The 15,633-nt window shown below is 38.5% G+C and overlaps 1 protein-coding gene across 1 annotated transcript in view; it reads left to right on the forward strand.

Moving 5' to 3' along the window:
• The window catches only part of LOC100560813 (cytosolic phospholipase A2 epsilon), a 46,465-nt gene that overhangs the window by 25,286 nt on the left and 5,546 nt on the right, over nucleotides 1–15,633 (forward strand). The window contains exons 9-17 of the mRNA XM_016992047.2: nucleotides 917–991; nucleotides 2,643–2,680; nucleotides 4,231–4,390; nucleotides 5,174–5,310; nucleotides 6,342–6,564; nucleotides 8,681–8,795; nucleotides 10,267–10,404; nucleotides 12,625–12,732; nucleotides 13,590–13,781. Of these exons, the coding sequence (XP_016847536.2) occupies nucleotides 917–991; nucleotides 2,643–2,680; nucleotides 4,231–4,390; nucleotides 5,174–5,310; nucleotides 6,342–6,564; nucleotides 8,681–8,795; nucleotides 10,267–10,404; nucleotides 12,625–12,732; nucleotides 13,590–13,781 (1,186 nt within the window). The remainder of the gene's footprint in view (nucleotides 1–916; nucleotides 992–2,642; nucleotides 2,681–4,230; nucleotides 4,391–5,173; nucleotides 5,311–6,341; nucleotides 6,565–8,680; nucleotides 8,796–10,266; nucleotides 10,405–12,624; nucleotides 12,733–13,589; nucleotides 13,782–15,633) is intronic.

Raw genomic sequence — 15,633 nt, forward strand, 5'->3', positions numbered from 1 at the left:
GAACAAAAGGTCAGCCTGGAGTGACATAGAAACTAGATCCTGGGCTGTGTTTTCACTGGATATTAAAACTGGAACCAGTCCAGAGCAGAAATGCTCCATGTTGGTTCTGGAGGTGGTCACATGCACTCTCCCATACCGGCAGTGCCAGTGGAATAAATTTGGTCCTGCCAGAATCAGAACAATAAACCCTGCTGGATCATCATCGCACTCTGTGTGTTACAATTGTTGTTCCTAGCCAGGTGCAAAGCTCCTGGTCACCATAACTATGAAAATGGAGATGAATCGTTCGGCCTTCTTTCTGGTCATGCTGATGTCAGCAAAGGGCATGCATAATGGCCATGAGCTCACACGGAGTTCTGTGCTGAATTAGGAATGGCAACATGTGCACAATCCCTCCCATTTTCCCCATGCTCAAAAGTGCAGGGAAAGGGGATAATAGTGATGCCATGTCTGGACAGTGGACTGGACTAAATTGTACCCAATCTTGATGCCTACACTACCCTGAAATCATAGGGGTATTCCAGTATTTCAAGTGAACTGGTTTAATCTGTTTTAATCCATAATATTTACCAGAAGTGGAGAAATGTTGTGTGGATGGCCAGGAGCCAATTCAGGGTGAGTCCTGGTTTTAATGTCCATGTAGCCAAGTCTCACAAGAAGGTTTTTGAAAAGTAAAAATTTCCAAAAGCTTTGAACAATTTCTAGGCCAGCCTCCATTAGGACCAGAGTAATCATAATTCCTTTTTTTCTTACTTTTCCTCTTCAACATTTGATCAAAACTCTAATCCTTGGTAGTTTATCACAGGGCAGCTGCAGTTAGATCTGTGTGTATCTTGTTATTCGTCTGAAACATGATATAGGAACATGGATTTCTTTATAAGACTTTTACCTAGTGTTAACTTCATTTTATTCTCAGGGGCCCGAGGGGAATGAGAAAGCAACACTTCACTTGGCCTCACTTCCTATAGAAAAGAAAGTGACAATACCACCGGTGAGAACCAGCTGTTGTCTTCTTTGGCGGTGGTGGTGGTGGGAATCTCCTTGCACAAACACATGCTTTTCATTCATGAGATCATGCAGACTATACTTGTGCTATTTATTTATTTATTTATTTATTTATTTATTTACATCATTTCTATTCCGCCCTTCTCACCCCGAAGGGGACTCAGGGCGGATCACATTACACATATTAGGCAAACATTCAATGCCTTTTAAACACAGGACAAAGACAAACAAACATAGCTCCGAGCGGGCCTCAAACTTATGACCTCCTGGTCAGTGACTCATTGCTCTCCCTTTATACTATTTATAATAGAGAATACTATTTATAGTAGAGAAGCAACCATTTGCCATCTTGTCATTTACTTCTAGCAACAATTTCCAACAAGTATGGCCCACATTGCATAAAACCAAATGACATGCTTAGCATGGTTTTTGCAGGGTCACTCAAATGCAGGAAGGTTACTGTTTGAATTAGCATATGATTTTCCTCATCTACATATCTTACATTAAGTGTGGATTGTTTTATGATTTGTCATTGGATGGTAAATATTGTTTAATTTACATGTCTGATTACTGAGTCATTTGTTGCTGAGGAAATTCTATTTTAAAATGGTTTAATCATAGGGAATATGTAGTCTGTTTAACATCTTGTTTAACTTACTTTTTCGTTTATATTCAATCAATAATTGAAGCACACTAGTATTTCTAATAAATGTGGTGCTTTAAGAAATTAGTTCCATGTATCAATGCATTTCTTCTACATGTTACTGTCTCAACTCAGTTCATGCTTATCACTTTACTTATTACTTGCTGGGGAGTTTTATTTATTTGAAGTATTTTCTATTGCCACCAGCCGAAGCTGGCTAAAGGCACTCCTGGCCACTGTAGCAGCCTAGTTTTTCTGAGGACTCTTTCTCAGCAAAGTGAGATCTAGGAAATAGTTGCTTTTTCACAACACAGAAAAGTTGTGCTGGATGAGACTGAACTGATGTAAGAGAGATAGTAAACGATTATTTCTCTCCTGTCCCCACTGCTGCAAAGTAGATCCTAAAGTAGGCTTTAACACTTCACTTGATTGGATCCACCTAAGTCTTTCTCCACCATAGCTCTAGTTGTCAATCCAAGTATTTTATTGCTCTGGGTGTCTTAGAATTTTTTTTAAAAAGGAGTTATGATTATACAATATGTATATATGATTACAGATTTCTATTTCTATGTATTTTCTCTAAGTATTTTTACTTGCCTCCTTTTAGATTCTACTTCTCCCGTTCTTTTCTTTAAACACTTATATATGCTTTTGAATCTGTAAAATAGTTACAACATACTATGATGAAAAGACTTTTTGAATCAGATGGTTAATGTTCAAAGGTCTCAGTGAACAGAAAAAGTATCTGCTTGACAATGAAAAGATTGGAAAGAAGGGATTAAACTTTCCTCCCATAGCAGAGATTTCTACAATTTGGGAGAAGCAACTTTGTCCTTAGCAAATTTGCCTGAGATGCTGATGGTACATGGAATAGGAAGAAACGGCACCATGTTCTTCAGCACTGACAGCAACATGTGACATGCCATCTGGAATGGAAAACTATTATTGTTCCATGGCAATGCTAGATGAAATAATTTTGATATTTATTTTTCAGAACAAAACCTTTGATATGAATGTGAAATCGAAAGATTGGTAAGATAATTTTTTCTTTTTTTCTGGTACATTTTCACAAACCCTTATTGTTGTTTCTCCTAGCCCTGGTTCTTCTTCAAAATTACATAAAATTCTGAATGTGAATATGGTAAAACATGGTTATACAGTAGACTCTCACTTATCCAAGATAAACGGGCCAGCAGAACATTGGATAAGTGAAAATCTTGGATAACAAGGAGGGATTAAGAAAAAAGCTGATTAAACATAAAATTACATTATGATTTTACAAATTAAGCACCAAAACAACATCTTTTACAAGAAATTGACAGAAAAAGTAGGTCAATACACAGTAATGTTATGTAGTAATTACTGTATTTACGAATTTAGCACCATAACATTGCAACATTTACTACAAAAACAATGACTACTAAAAGGCAGACTGCCTTGGATAATACAGAACCTTGGATAAGTGAAGCTCGGATAAGTGAGACTACTGTACCTACTTGTCACAATTGATTGCGGCTCCTAGTGAGTGTAAACATAATTGCAAACATGAATTTTCCTGAATGAAGCATACAAAATGGTGATCTTTTAATTTGAAAAGATGGAAGCTTTGTCATTAAATCATTCTTTTTTTCCATGTTAAGAAAGAACAGAATTAGGTCATCTTATATTTACTTTTGGAAATATTAAACACACCTCAGCAGACTAAGCAGTGGTTATATTATTTTATTTGTGACTTGTGTATTTTATTTTCATGGTAGTATCCCACCAGAAAGGAGATTACAGCTAGAAAATTGTTTGTTATAATGCAGTTCTGTTTCAGTACAGTAGAGTCTCACTTATCCAACACTCACTTATCCAACGTTCTGGATTATCCAACACATTTTTGTAGTCAATGTTTTCAATATATCGTGATATTTTGGTGCTAAATTCATAAATACAGTAATTACTACATAGCATTACTGCGTATTGAAGTACTTTTTCTGCCAAATTTGTTGTCTAACATGATGTTTTGGTGCTTCATTTGTAAAATCATAACCTAATTTGATGTTGAATAGGCTTTTCCTTAATGCCTCCTTATTATCCAACAAATTCACTTATCCAACATTCTGCCGGCCCGTTTATGTTGGATAAGTGAGACTCTACTGTATAACCAAAGACATTTCCATTTATCTATAAATATAGATTGTCTGTTCTTCCAATTGTTCTGGCGTCATAAACTTGTATGTAATTCCCTGATATCAAATCCAATGGAATTCAATGAGGTGTATGTATAGATAACTTCAGAATTACACTGTCGTTATAAATTTAGCATCATTAAGTATTTTAGGCACTTTGGAGCCAATCATCCATTGATAAAATTGGTTCTTCCATCTGTTTTTCAATAAGAATACAGAGTGTAATTAACTAATTTTAATCATGAATACTTTTTTCAGATAGATTCATAAACTATGATTGATTTAATTTCCTATTCTCTAATCTGCATGCACATGTACCCTGTTGGTATTATAATTGAGATGGTTGTTAGCTAGATGGCAGTCTACAAATATAAATTACTGTTTACTGTACTTTCTTTCTGGTTTTAGGACTCAAGGAATATTATTTCGAAGGCCAAAAGAAATTGATGTGCGTTTGGGATATAGTCTGTGCTCAGATGAAAATAGTTTCCTCAAGAAAAGGAAGAAAGTGGTTGCTAGTACACTGAAAAATATTCTTCACTTAGGACGAAACCTGCAAGATCATGAAGTAAGAGGAACATAAGCATAAGGCAGCTGTTTCTAGTATCGGTTTGGGTGTTCTGCAACTGACCCATGACAGAAATAAGTACTTTAATATCATTCTTGCACCTGCAATTTGATGAAAAAATTCTTTTATTTTTGAGATGTTCACTTGTCAGGTTGGGTATCTTCCCAGAGCATCTTATAATTATAAATATGAAAACAAAAATTGTACAATGAATAAATGATATTAAAGCCACAATCATTATGTACCCTCCTATTATCCCAATTTGTCAGGAACAGTTCTAATTAATTCTCTGCCATCCCAGTATCTCAGCTGCTTTTAAAATATCTTAGTTTTTTCTCCACCTCGTACTCTCTTTTTCCTCAGCTTACTTCAATGGCTACAAACTGAGTTCAAAAAGCATTGCTAGTTTGCATGTAGTTAACTCTGGGCGCTTCCACACAGCACCTAAAGTTCAGGAGGGAGCGTGTTAAAAGGGGTAGCAGCCAGATGACATTTGTGCTAAATGCGTGCTCAATTGCAGCAATGGAGGGACAACCCGATTCAAAAAGGTCCTCTTTTATCAGGATTCTGGATAAAACAAGTGGATTTTCCAATGACTGTTTGGCTCTGCAGTCATGTAAAGTTTGGGATTTCCCTCTTTACCCTCTGTGGGGACTGCCAGTTTTTTTTAATCAGCTGTTTGGGCTCCCATGGATGCACAACTGATTTCCAACTGGTTTTTCTGTAGACTCTTAGGGATAATTTCTCAGCATATATTCATGAAAATATTTCTCTGATAAACAGGTCCCTGTGGTCGCTGTAACAACTACGGGGACTGGAATGAGAGCCTTGGCAGCTATGTACGGCACACTTTGGGGTCTCCAAAGAATGAAACTTTTAGACTGTGTTTCATACATCACTGGGTCATCGGGTACAACATGGTAAGGGACTGGGTTTTCTTTGTTGTGGCTTGTTCAGGCCCTTTTCTACACAGATTCCTTACCCTTCGCTCAGCCCTTAGTGTTGAATGAAGGTCATGTTGAAGAGTTCACAAGCAGCACAGAATGATTTGGAGAGTAAAGTTGTTGTTTGTCCTGGCAGAACTTTACACTGTGCCCTATTGAACTGGAACCTGTCAACTACTTAAGACACAAATGACCTGTCCCATTTTTGAGCTCAGCAGCCCTACTGTGGTGTCTTGAAAGTTAGCATTTCCTATATTTTATTTCAAACTGGAAATTTCATATAAACAATGGGATATAGTAATGGAATCCCTTCTCAGTAGCCCTTACAATCTCTTACAACTCTATAGCCGGTTCCACCCAAACCTTTAATCCATGCCAAATCAGGTTTAAGAAGCCCGTTTTTTTCCGGGTGTAAAATCAATTCAGGACAAAGCAGGGTTTTCTTGCTTTGTCCCAAATTAATTTGATTTTACCCGAGACATCATTTTAATTTGAGACAAAGCAAACTCACGTGTTTTGAACCCTGTCTGGATGGGCCCTATGATTCTACTAGAAGTCTGGTTTCCCATGCAATAAAATACTAAGGCCTTTCAGGGAATAAGAAAATGGTTGTCTTTTATGGTTCTCAATTATATTGCTTTTTTGTCTTTTCAAAGACATTTGTTATCTCTGGTTTAGATACTTTTAAATTGTGATTTCAACTATGTGTTTTAGGTAGATTGTTAGCCACTCTGGGCTTTTATCGGGGACTGAGTATGTATCAAAATATTAATATGGGTACTATGAATATAAAGGCGATTTCCCCATATACTTATATGAGCCAAAGGGTCACCAAATTATCTGAATCCATAGAACTTTCAACCAACTAGGATCAATAATGGTACCCAGACTCAAATTCAACAAAGGCCATGCATATATTAAATATATCAGTGAATCCTTAGACTTAAAAAATCAGGCTGTTCTCTTTTGATCATCTCTTTTGTGATGTCTTTCCCTGCTTCATCCAGGACCATGACAGATTTGTATGAAGATGCTGATTGGTCATCTAAAGATCTTGGAGAGATAATCAAGAATGCTCGGAAGCAAGCGGCCAAATCCAAAATGAGTGCCTTTTCACTGACTAGCATGAAGTCCTACTACAAAGAGCTATGTCAAAGGAACGTAGCAGGGTATAAGACGTCCTTTATTGATCTTTGGGGACTCATGATTGAAGCTATGCTGAATGATGGGGTAATATTATCTACTTTTCCTTCCAAGTCTTTCCAGCCTGTATTGCTTTTTAGCATGTTGATGCCCTTCACGCGAGACAATTATAGTATTATGATTCCACTTGTGACTTTCATGGAAAGCATTGTATGGAAACCTGAGGATTTCCAGTTTAGGAAATATGCTAAGAATTGTGCCTCACAAAACTACAATCCCCAGGATACTGACATGGCAGTTTGATTTGAGTCATTGAATTACAACAACCTTTTGATATCCACTGGGGTTGGTTCTAGGATCCCCGGTGGATACCAACATCTGTGGATGTCCTTTAGATAAAATAGCAAAATTAAGGTAAACTTTTTGAGTTCTATTATTGCTGTTGTAGAATATTTTCAAACCGTTGGTTGTTGAATCCATGGATAAACAACCCATGGATATGGGGGCTGACTGTATAATTGTGCAGTGTGAAAGAGTCTCTGGTGTTTGCTCATGAATGCCAAGTTTGGCCCTCAGGAATAAAAGCAGAATGCTTTAAATCGTGCATTTTCTCTTTGGTTCCTATATCACTATATAATTCATATATATGTTTTTCAAAATAGCAGTAGTTTATTCTCATGTTAACTTCAGAAGGGCAATTTTCCCAGATAATCTTGGCTAGCAATGCTTAAAAAGCCAATGGGATTCTGGTCTGCATCAATAGGGGAATAGTGTCTAGATCCAGGGAAGTCATGCTACCCCTCTATTCTGCCTTGGTCAGACCACACCTGGAATACTGTGTCCAATTTTGGGCACCGCAGTTGAAGGGAGATGTTGACAAGCTGGAAAGCATCCAGAGGAGGGCGACTAAAATGATCAAAGGTCTGGAGAACAAGCCCTATGAGGAGCGGCTTAAAGAGCTGGGCATGTTTAGCCTGCAGAAGAGAAGGCTGAGAGGAGACATGATAGCCATGTACAAATACGTGAAGGGAAGTCATACGGAGGAGGGAGCAAGCTTGTTTTCTGCTGCCCTGCAGACTAGGACACAGAACAATGGCTTCAAACTACAAGAAAGGAGATTCCACCTGAACATCAGGAAGAACTTCCTCACTGTGAGGGCTGTTCGGCAGTGGAACTCTCTCCCCCGGATTGTGGTGGAGGCTCCTTCTTTGGAGGCTTTTAAGCAAAGGCATCCTGGATGGCCATCTGTCGGGGGTGCTTTGAATGCGATTTCCTGCTTCTTAGCGGGGGGTTGGACTGGATGGCCCATGAGGTCTCTTCCAACTCTACTATTCTATGATTCTATGATTCTATGATAATCTCCCACTTTCTGATTTGTTTTTTGTTCTAGGCAGCAATTTTGGAAGACTCAACGTAGTGTAGTAGTTCTGTTTGTGAAACTGTGTTATATTGAGGCATTTGGCACCATCTGAATCCACTATAGAGCTATGGATCTCCCTTTTCCATTTTTCTGTGCCTGGTGAAGAATGGGAGGGATTACAGAAACACCTGGCTATTTCCATGTAGCCAGATACATAGCAATAGCATCATGCTATAGGATCTGCTGTAGTTTTCCAGTGGTCTTAGCAGCTGATATAATCATTTTGCATCTGTCTACAGGCCATGGCAGTTATGTGGAGCTTCAGCAACTCCACTATAGGTCCATGATGTAATTTGGTCACCATGGAGGGAGACAAAGAATGTCAACCTCCACTGTGGTCAAAGACACAGTGATAAAAGGTTAAATTATGCAAGTGCATGCCTATCCATTATGGGTAGATCTGCACTGTGGAATGAATGCAGTTTGACACCACTTTAACTGCAACAGAATCCTGGGATTTGTAGTTTGCTGAGGCACTAGCACTCTTTGGCAGAGACAGCTAAAGAGCTTATAAAACTACAACTTCTATGTTCCATTTCACTGAGCCAGTGCAGTTAAAGTGGTTTCAAACTGCATGAATTCAACAGTGTTGATGCACTCTTAAAAATGCCCAGTGCAACAAGCACTTTGTCCCTTGGATGTGATTTCCTTGGATGGCAATGAGTACCAGAGGATCAGTTCAATTAAAACTGCCTGGTCCAATTTTATCCCATATTAATATTTTTTTTTCTTGTGTATATTTCCAAATTCCTTACAGTTAATCAGATGTATTTTTCCCTCCAGAACAACAACCACATACTCTCAGAACAACAACAGGCAGTAAAAAGAGGTCAGAATCCCCTGCCAATCTATGTGGCTCTCAGCGTTAAGGATAATGTCACCACAAAAGATTTTAGAGGTAATATCTTTCCATTTTTTCATATTTATAGTGTCATGATATGTCAGATTACACACACACAAAACATCTCAGTACAAAAAGAAAGGAAATACATTCCCTTATACTCAAAAGCTCTCTCCAATTTAACTCAAAAACAAGATCGACATATTCACTGGTATTCAGTTCTGCTCTTTCACTTCACCTTTACTTACATGTTTTTATTTACCATCCAGTTAGGTTTGGTTTATGACAATCGTATAAATGAGAGACTTCCATGAGTCCTAGTCTTCAACTATTCTTCTTAACTCTTCTAAGATCAGGGCTGTGGCTTCTTTAGTAGAATTAATCCATCTACGATATGGTCTTTATATTTTCCTACTGACTTTCACTTTCCTGACGTTGTCTTTTCTAATGAGTCTTGTTCTCTTATGATGTGTCCAAAGTACAACAGCCTCAGTTTAGTAATTTTGGTTTCTATTATGAGTTCAGGTTTAATTTACCTTTGGACCTATTTATTTGTATTTTTGGCAATCCATGGTATCCAGAAGAATGGGAAAATCCATAAGGATGAAGAAATCAATCATCCCAACTCCACACATACTTTAAACATTTGGTCCTCTTCATCTTGAGCATGAAGAATTCTGCATTTTGGTAAATCCTTTGAATTTACCAAATTATTTCCAATTGGACTAATTACATTCAGCAAGTAGTTACTTGCAGATGAAGAGGACTATGCTATGCACACAGGGGGGAGAGAGGTCATATTCATGTTTAACACTGACATGTTACATGATCTCTTTACATAGGGTTAAAATCGGTAGCATGCGCCAGTTTAGCCCAGGTCACCCATGGATCCCACCAGCTCCCATCAAACAACTCTGGTGCGGCTCTGTGGATGAAGGAGGGTGAAGCCGGCACATGCCGTTGCCACAGCAACATGGGAGGCTTCCCGTGTCGCCACTGGAATCCATAGGGGGGAGTTCCATGCTTCTCCCCATGTGATCGTACTGAGCTGGAGCCGGGCAATGCAGGGCATGTGGCGCCAAGTTTCCCACATCCTACAACAATGTGATATCTTTAAGGGGATGCATTAGCCAGAAAACTTCTGAATTATGAACAAGCCTGGCTAATACATCCCCTTAAACTGCAGCATCTATACAGAAAAATAATTATGTTCACAAGTAGTCTGAGGAATAAGGTGTTCTCCAATCTGCTGTAACATGGATTTTTTCTCATTTGCCATATTTTTTGCCCCTGTTGTTTGTTGTTGTTATTGTTACTGTTGTTTCCATTCTAAACTGCAGCGTCTATACAGAAAAATAATTATGTATTAATTAGGTTCAGAATGGAAACAATGAATATGATGAATGTTTTTCTTTTAAAAAGGAATAGTAACAATAACAACAACAGCAAACAATCATCCACTCTCTTGTCTCTCTTCGAATGTTGAAATTGTGGTGTTATATGTGTCAATGTTTGCATTTCCTTGTAGAATGGGTGGAGTTTACACCCTATGAGGTGGGATTTCCAAAATATGGAGCTTTTGTTCGTGCTGAAGATTTTGGAAGTGAGTTTTTCATGGGACACCTAATGAAGAAACTCCCAGAATCAAGGATCTGCTTTATGCAAGGTGACATTTTAAATCGGGGGATCAAAATTAATATACTCAGCATCATTTTAATGGTCTTGATATCATGTTGCTATTATATTTTTACTGTGGGTTTTGGGGTTCATTTCACTGAGATCCCAAGAAAGGCTAAGATCCCAAAGCAAAGGCTAAGTGGTATGTACCATGCATAAAATATGTGTATGTACTAGCATGTGCCTCTTTATTTCACCTGTCAATTTCTGGAAACTCCATGGATTTCATTATGTTTTCTTAGTCCAGGAATATTCAAAGGTGATTTTCCCAGTACTTTCCCCTGATATATAGACTACAGCACCTGGGTATTCATTGGTGTTTACATCCAAGTCCTAAACAGGACAGACCCTATTTATTTTCCAACACAATATCTTCCAATAGAATCTCATACCTGTAGATTATGCCGAAAAGTGAATTCTATGATGGGAAATATTAGGCAGGAGATAAAAACAAAATTGCCAGTATCATATTTATTTTTTGTAGGAACCACACTTGGAACTACAGTTCTGGATGGAGATTTTACTATTCTTCCTACACCTGGAGATATTTGGAAATATTTCATTCAACTAAATTTTGTCTATTCAATGTCAGAATAATGGTTTTGTATAGTGTGAAATGTTTACTTATTGTTAAAGCAAGTGTGTGTAGTACTTCATTAAGCATTCCAGTAGAGGAATGGTTAAACACATAGATTTAGATTTACTGCTAGAGTGACTTTGTGGAGCTTCCTACAAGCCGGATATCAGTCACTGGAAAGGAATGTGGACAGTAACAAGTTTACTGATAAGCTTCTTCCCTGGTCGCCATCAATCCTGCCGGACATGTGTGTTAGCTGCTCCACTGCGCTTATGTACATAGCTGTAAATTACTTCAATAAAAGCTCTGAGTCGCTGGTCTCGGCAGACTGCTATGAGTGGATGTTTGTTCGTGCATCTAGATTGCTGACGGAGGGGAGATTGAGACGGAAAGCTGGAAGTGTCTCAATTTAACCCTCACACTGGCATTCAACATCTGCATGTATAGATTTTGATTGCATCAAACCTTCAGTCTTTTTAGTAAGCTACTCCAAGTAATGCAAATACATTGAAAGGGTGCAATAATGTTTTTAATGGATAAATATATTTTAAAAATTGGATATAGCACTCCTTCTACCAGTAGCATTTACAATTATTTTTGTTATATTGCTTCATATATATTGGGATGTCCTTATTTCATAACATGCCATAGGAAAAATTCTTAATGTTTTATGGGAAATACTTGAAATGAAAATGGAGTATGGGAATTTTCCTTAAATTGACTATGCCATTGGTCCATTCTGCTCAGAACTATCTACAACAGTGCTGGACAAAGTGAAGTTCCAAAGTCTGTTAAAGTGTCCCAAGGCCTCTAGAACACTCTTTTATACTTCTGACTCTAGGTCACATTTTTTATTGTAAAAATAAAAATATCTTATTTTCACTCCAATAGGCTTCCAGGAGTTTGTGGGAAAGTTGAAGACAGGGTCTTTAAATCTCCCCAAACATGATAACAAAATCCTAGGCCCCATCCTTCCCTCCCTCCGCCAACAGTGATGGTGAAAAATTAATCCCTAGTCTATACTAATTGATGATGGTTCTCTAGAATTTCTGGATGGAGTTTCCCCAGCCCTTCTTTGAAATATCAGATAGTAGTAGCTGGTGGTTTTGTGTCAGTGAGGTAGTGGTTCCACTTTGGGGTTCAGCCCAAACTTTAAATAAACCAGCAAAGGTACTAAACTCTATCGCCAAAATAAGTTTAGCACCTTGGATTGCTCCTTAAAAGGTCTGGCTAAAACATAGAACAGATTCACTCTGCTGGTAGAAGCCAGGAATGTAATTTTAGGGCTTGGGGGAATTAACATATGGGCTCCTCTTTCACATGCAGTGTTTATGCCATATACATTGTATCCCCTCCGGTAAATAGAAAGAAACCCCATCAGAAGGTGATGCCCTGAGACAGCGGTGCTTCCTTATATGAAGTAAAAAGAGACAGACATTACTCTGTTGGCTGGCAAAGCTTCTTACCAGCTCAGCTCTTATGAGTGGCCCCAACCTTTTATCCCATAGAAGTATTTAGAAAGAAGTTGAAACCAAGAGTTTTACAGAATTTGCAGAACCCCTTTATTTTTTAAGACAAAGCAAAGTAATGAAGAGAACATACTCCTCTCCCCCCCCCCTCTTTCTTTCTCAGGGATGTGGAGTAGTATATTTTCCAAGAATCTCTTGGATGCCTGGAATGCAGCTGACAACTCAGAGGATTTCTGGACAAGATGGACCCGAGACACTATCACTGAAATTGGTAAGTTATAATATACGTACTGAATCATTGCAGTGTGACAAAATACAGAGTGGTTCAATATCTTATTATCTGGAAATGGCTAAATTTTAGCTTTGCAACTGAAGTGTTTTGTAGAAATAGAACTGCAAAATGCAGAAGGCTGCCTAAACCTCAGCTACCAGGTCTAGATTGGACAGTACTCTACTCTGGTCACTAGAGGGAGGGAAGATAGTTTACAAACACCATAAACAGAATAAATGCAATTACATATCTCTGTGATTAGGGATGCAAGACCCCCGCAAAAGTGGGAAAACAGGGGGAAAACATTTTTAACCTGAGGTACATGCCTTTAGGAATCTACGTTCTCTAGTGTGACTCTATAGTCAGTTTTGGTAGAAATTAACTATAGAGTCACATTGAAAGACCCAGAGATTTCTAGAGAGGCCATATGAATGAAATCTGTGAAAAATCAAATCTGCAAAAGTTAAACAAGCAAATGTGGAGGGCTGAATATAGCATGAATAAAAGCTTCAAAAAAGTAAAAAAATCAATTTAAAAATACACCAGTAAAAGAAAATAAAGAACCAGTCAAGATTATTCATACCATCCACTGAAAGAATTTAGCTATTTTTTAAATCAACGTTTAACTAGCCCCATTAGTTTACTATTCTGTACCTCTAAATCAGAATAGAACATCTGGGGTCCCCAGATGTTTGTGGCCTACAACTCCCAGAAATCCCAGCCAGTTTATCAGATGTTAGGATTTCTGGGAGTTGAAGGCCAAAAACATCTGGCGATCCCAGGTTGAGAACCACTGATCTAAATGAACTATCAAATGTCGCCTGGTTTATGGACAATGTTCTTTTTGTCTTCTACAGATGAAGTGCCTGATTTGCCAGACAGGCCCCATGAAATACCAACACGCATGTTGACACCTGCAGGAGGCATTTCTGAAACTCTGAGGGATATTTTAACAGATCGTCCAGCAGTGTCAAAGTATCACAATTTCTTACGGGGGTTCCAAATGCATAATGAATACATGCATAACCCACATTTTTCTAAATGGAAAGGTATAGTAATAAATTACAGGCTGAGTATTTTAGATTTCAGATTCCCCTCCTCCCCAGTTTTTGGAATACCTGTATTTTTCCTGTGTTTTTCTCATTAGAGACACAGGCCGACATCCTTTTGGGAAGTTATATCATCGTAAAACAATTCATGTAAAGTTGAATTGCTCTACCCTTGATCTTAGTCAAAGGACTGAGAATGGCCCTGTTGCCCAATATCGTTATTTTTCAGGAAGGGACATGTGAAGATATAGCTATGTTGTTGGAGACATTATAAAAGCAGTGTCAGCAGTATGGTTATTTCACAATGGTCCCAATATACAATGTATCCCATTGTGAAATGTTTCCCGATGTGCAACATATGAGCCAGAGCATAATCTCTTCTAATGCACTGACCCATTGTATGATAAGATCTCTTGTGTCATGCTCTGTTGTGCATCATCACTATTTACTAGCATAGTTACATATCAAGTCAGCAGCATAGCTCTGACTTTGTAAAGTTAGTCATAGCCTCTGATGCAGGATTATGGTCACAATTGGTTACTGTTTAAAACTGCATAAACTGAACATATGTATATCATTCTAACATTCACAAGCTTTAGGAGAAGGAATTTTTTTGGGATAGTATAAGAGCTTGGAAAGTTGCTTTTTTGGATTATAGCTCCATGCCATGGTCATGTTGCATAAGGGGGCCTTGGGCATCACAATTCAATGTAATAAATTTCCACAATGTAGTGAGAGAATCCTTTCTCTGCCTCTGGAACACTGGTGGATATGATGGCAGCAGAAGCTGCTCCTTTATGCAGAGATGAAGCCAAATTGAAGTCTGGAAGAACAGAGAGCACTTTAGTGAGAAATCTGGGAGAAGCGTGTCTGATCTTGTGCAAGTGTACTTTGCTGAATACAGTGGTATTCCTATATTGCCTGGCTCCCCTCCCCTCTAGATGATATTCACTGTAACTGTCAACAGGTTCAAAGCAGCCTATGCACAATAATTGTTGTTTGCCAAGTACTGGCATGGATCAGCACAAAGTTGTGGATTTTGTCACAAGACCAACACAGTAAGCATGTCATCAGTCTGTATGCAGCCAGCTAAAGAGTTGATTAAAATGGAAATCTGTAGGAGGAAAAGAAACAAAGTCTGGAATAAAAATGGTTGGTATTTGGAAGTCCATCATAAAATCATCTCCCAGTTTCTAATCTTAAGACTGTCTCTGCAACAATCCAAGATAGGAATCATACATAGGTTAAGGATAAAGGTAAAGGTAAAGGTTTCCCCTGACATTAAGTCCAGTCATGTCTGACTCTGGGGGTTGGTGCTCATCTCCATTTCTAAGCCGAAGAGCCGGCATTGTTCGTAGACACCTCCAAGGTCATGTGGCCGGCATGACTGCATGGAGTGCCGTTACCTTCCTGCTGGAGCAGTACCTATTGATCTATTCACATTGGCATGTTTTTGAAAAGCTAGGTTGGCAGAAGCTGGAGCTAACAGCGGGCGCTCTTCCGCTCCCGGGATTTGAACCTGGGACCTTTCGGTCTGCAAGTTCAGCAGCTCAGTGCGTTAACACACTTTGCCACTGGGGCTCCAGTTAGGGTTAAGGATAGGACTAACAAATGTCTTGAGTCCACTGTCCTGTCCTATCTCAGCCATTTCCAGAATCATTGTTTGCTAGTATGGTTATCCAGTAGGCTCCTTTTGTGACAGATCACAAATATTGGAATCAGATTTTTCAGGCTATAATATCAAAAAACCACCCAACTAAGAACAAACTAAAGTATTTCAGTCAAAGGAAGAAAGCTGATATTTTGGGATTTTGTGAGTCTTCTGCTACTGTGTTTCTCTTTCTTGACAAAG

This window comes from Anolis carolinensis, chromosome 1 (genome assembly GCF_035594765.1).
Source record: "Anolis carolinensis isolate JA03-04 chromosome 1, rAnoCar3.1.pri, whole genome shotgun sequence".
In the NCBI taxonomy this organism is placed as follows: domain Eukaryota; kingdom Metazoa; phylum Chordata; class Lepidosauria; order Squamata; family Dactyloidae; genus Anolis; species Anolis carolinensis.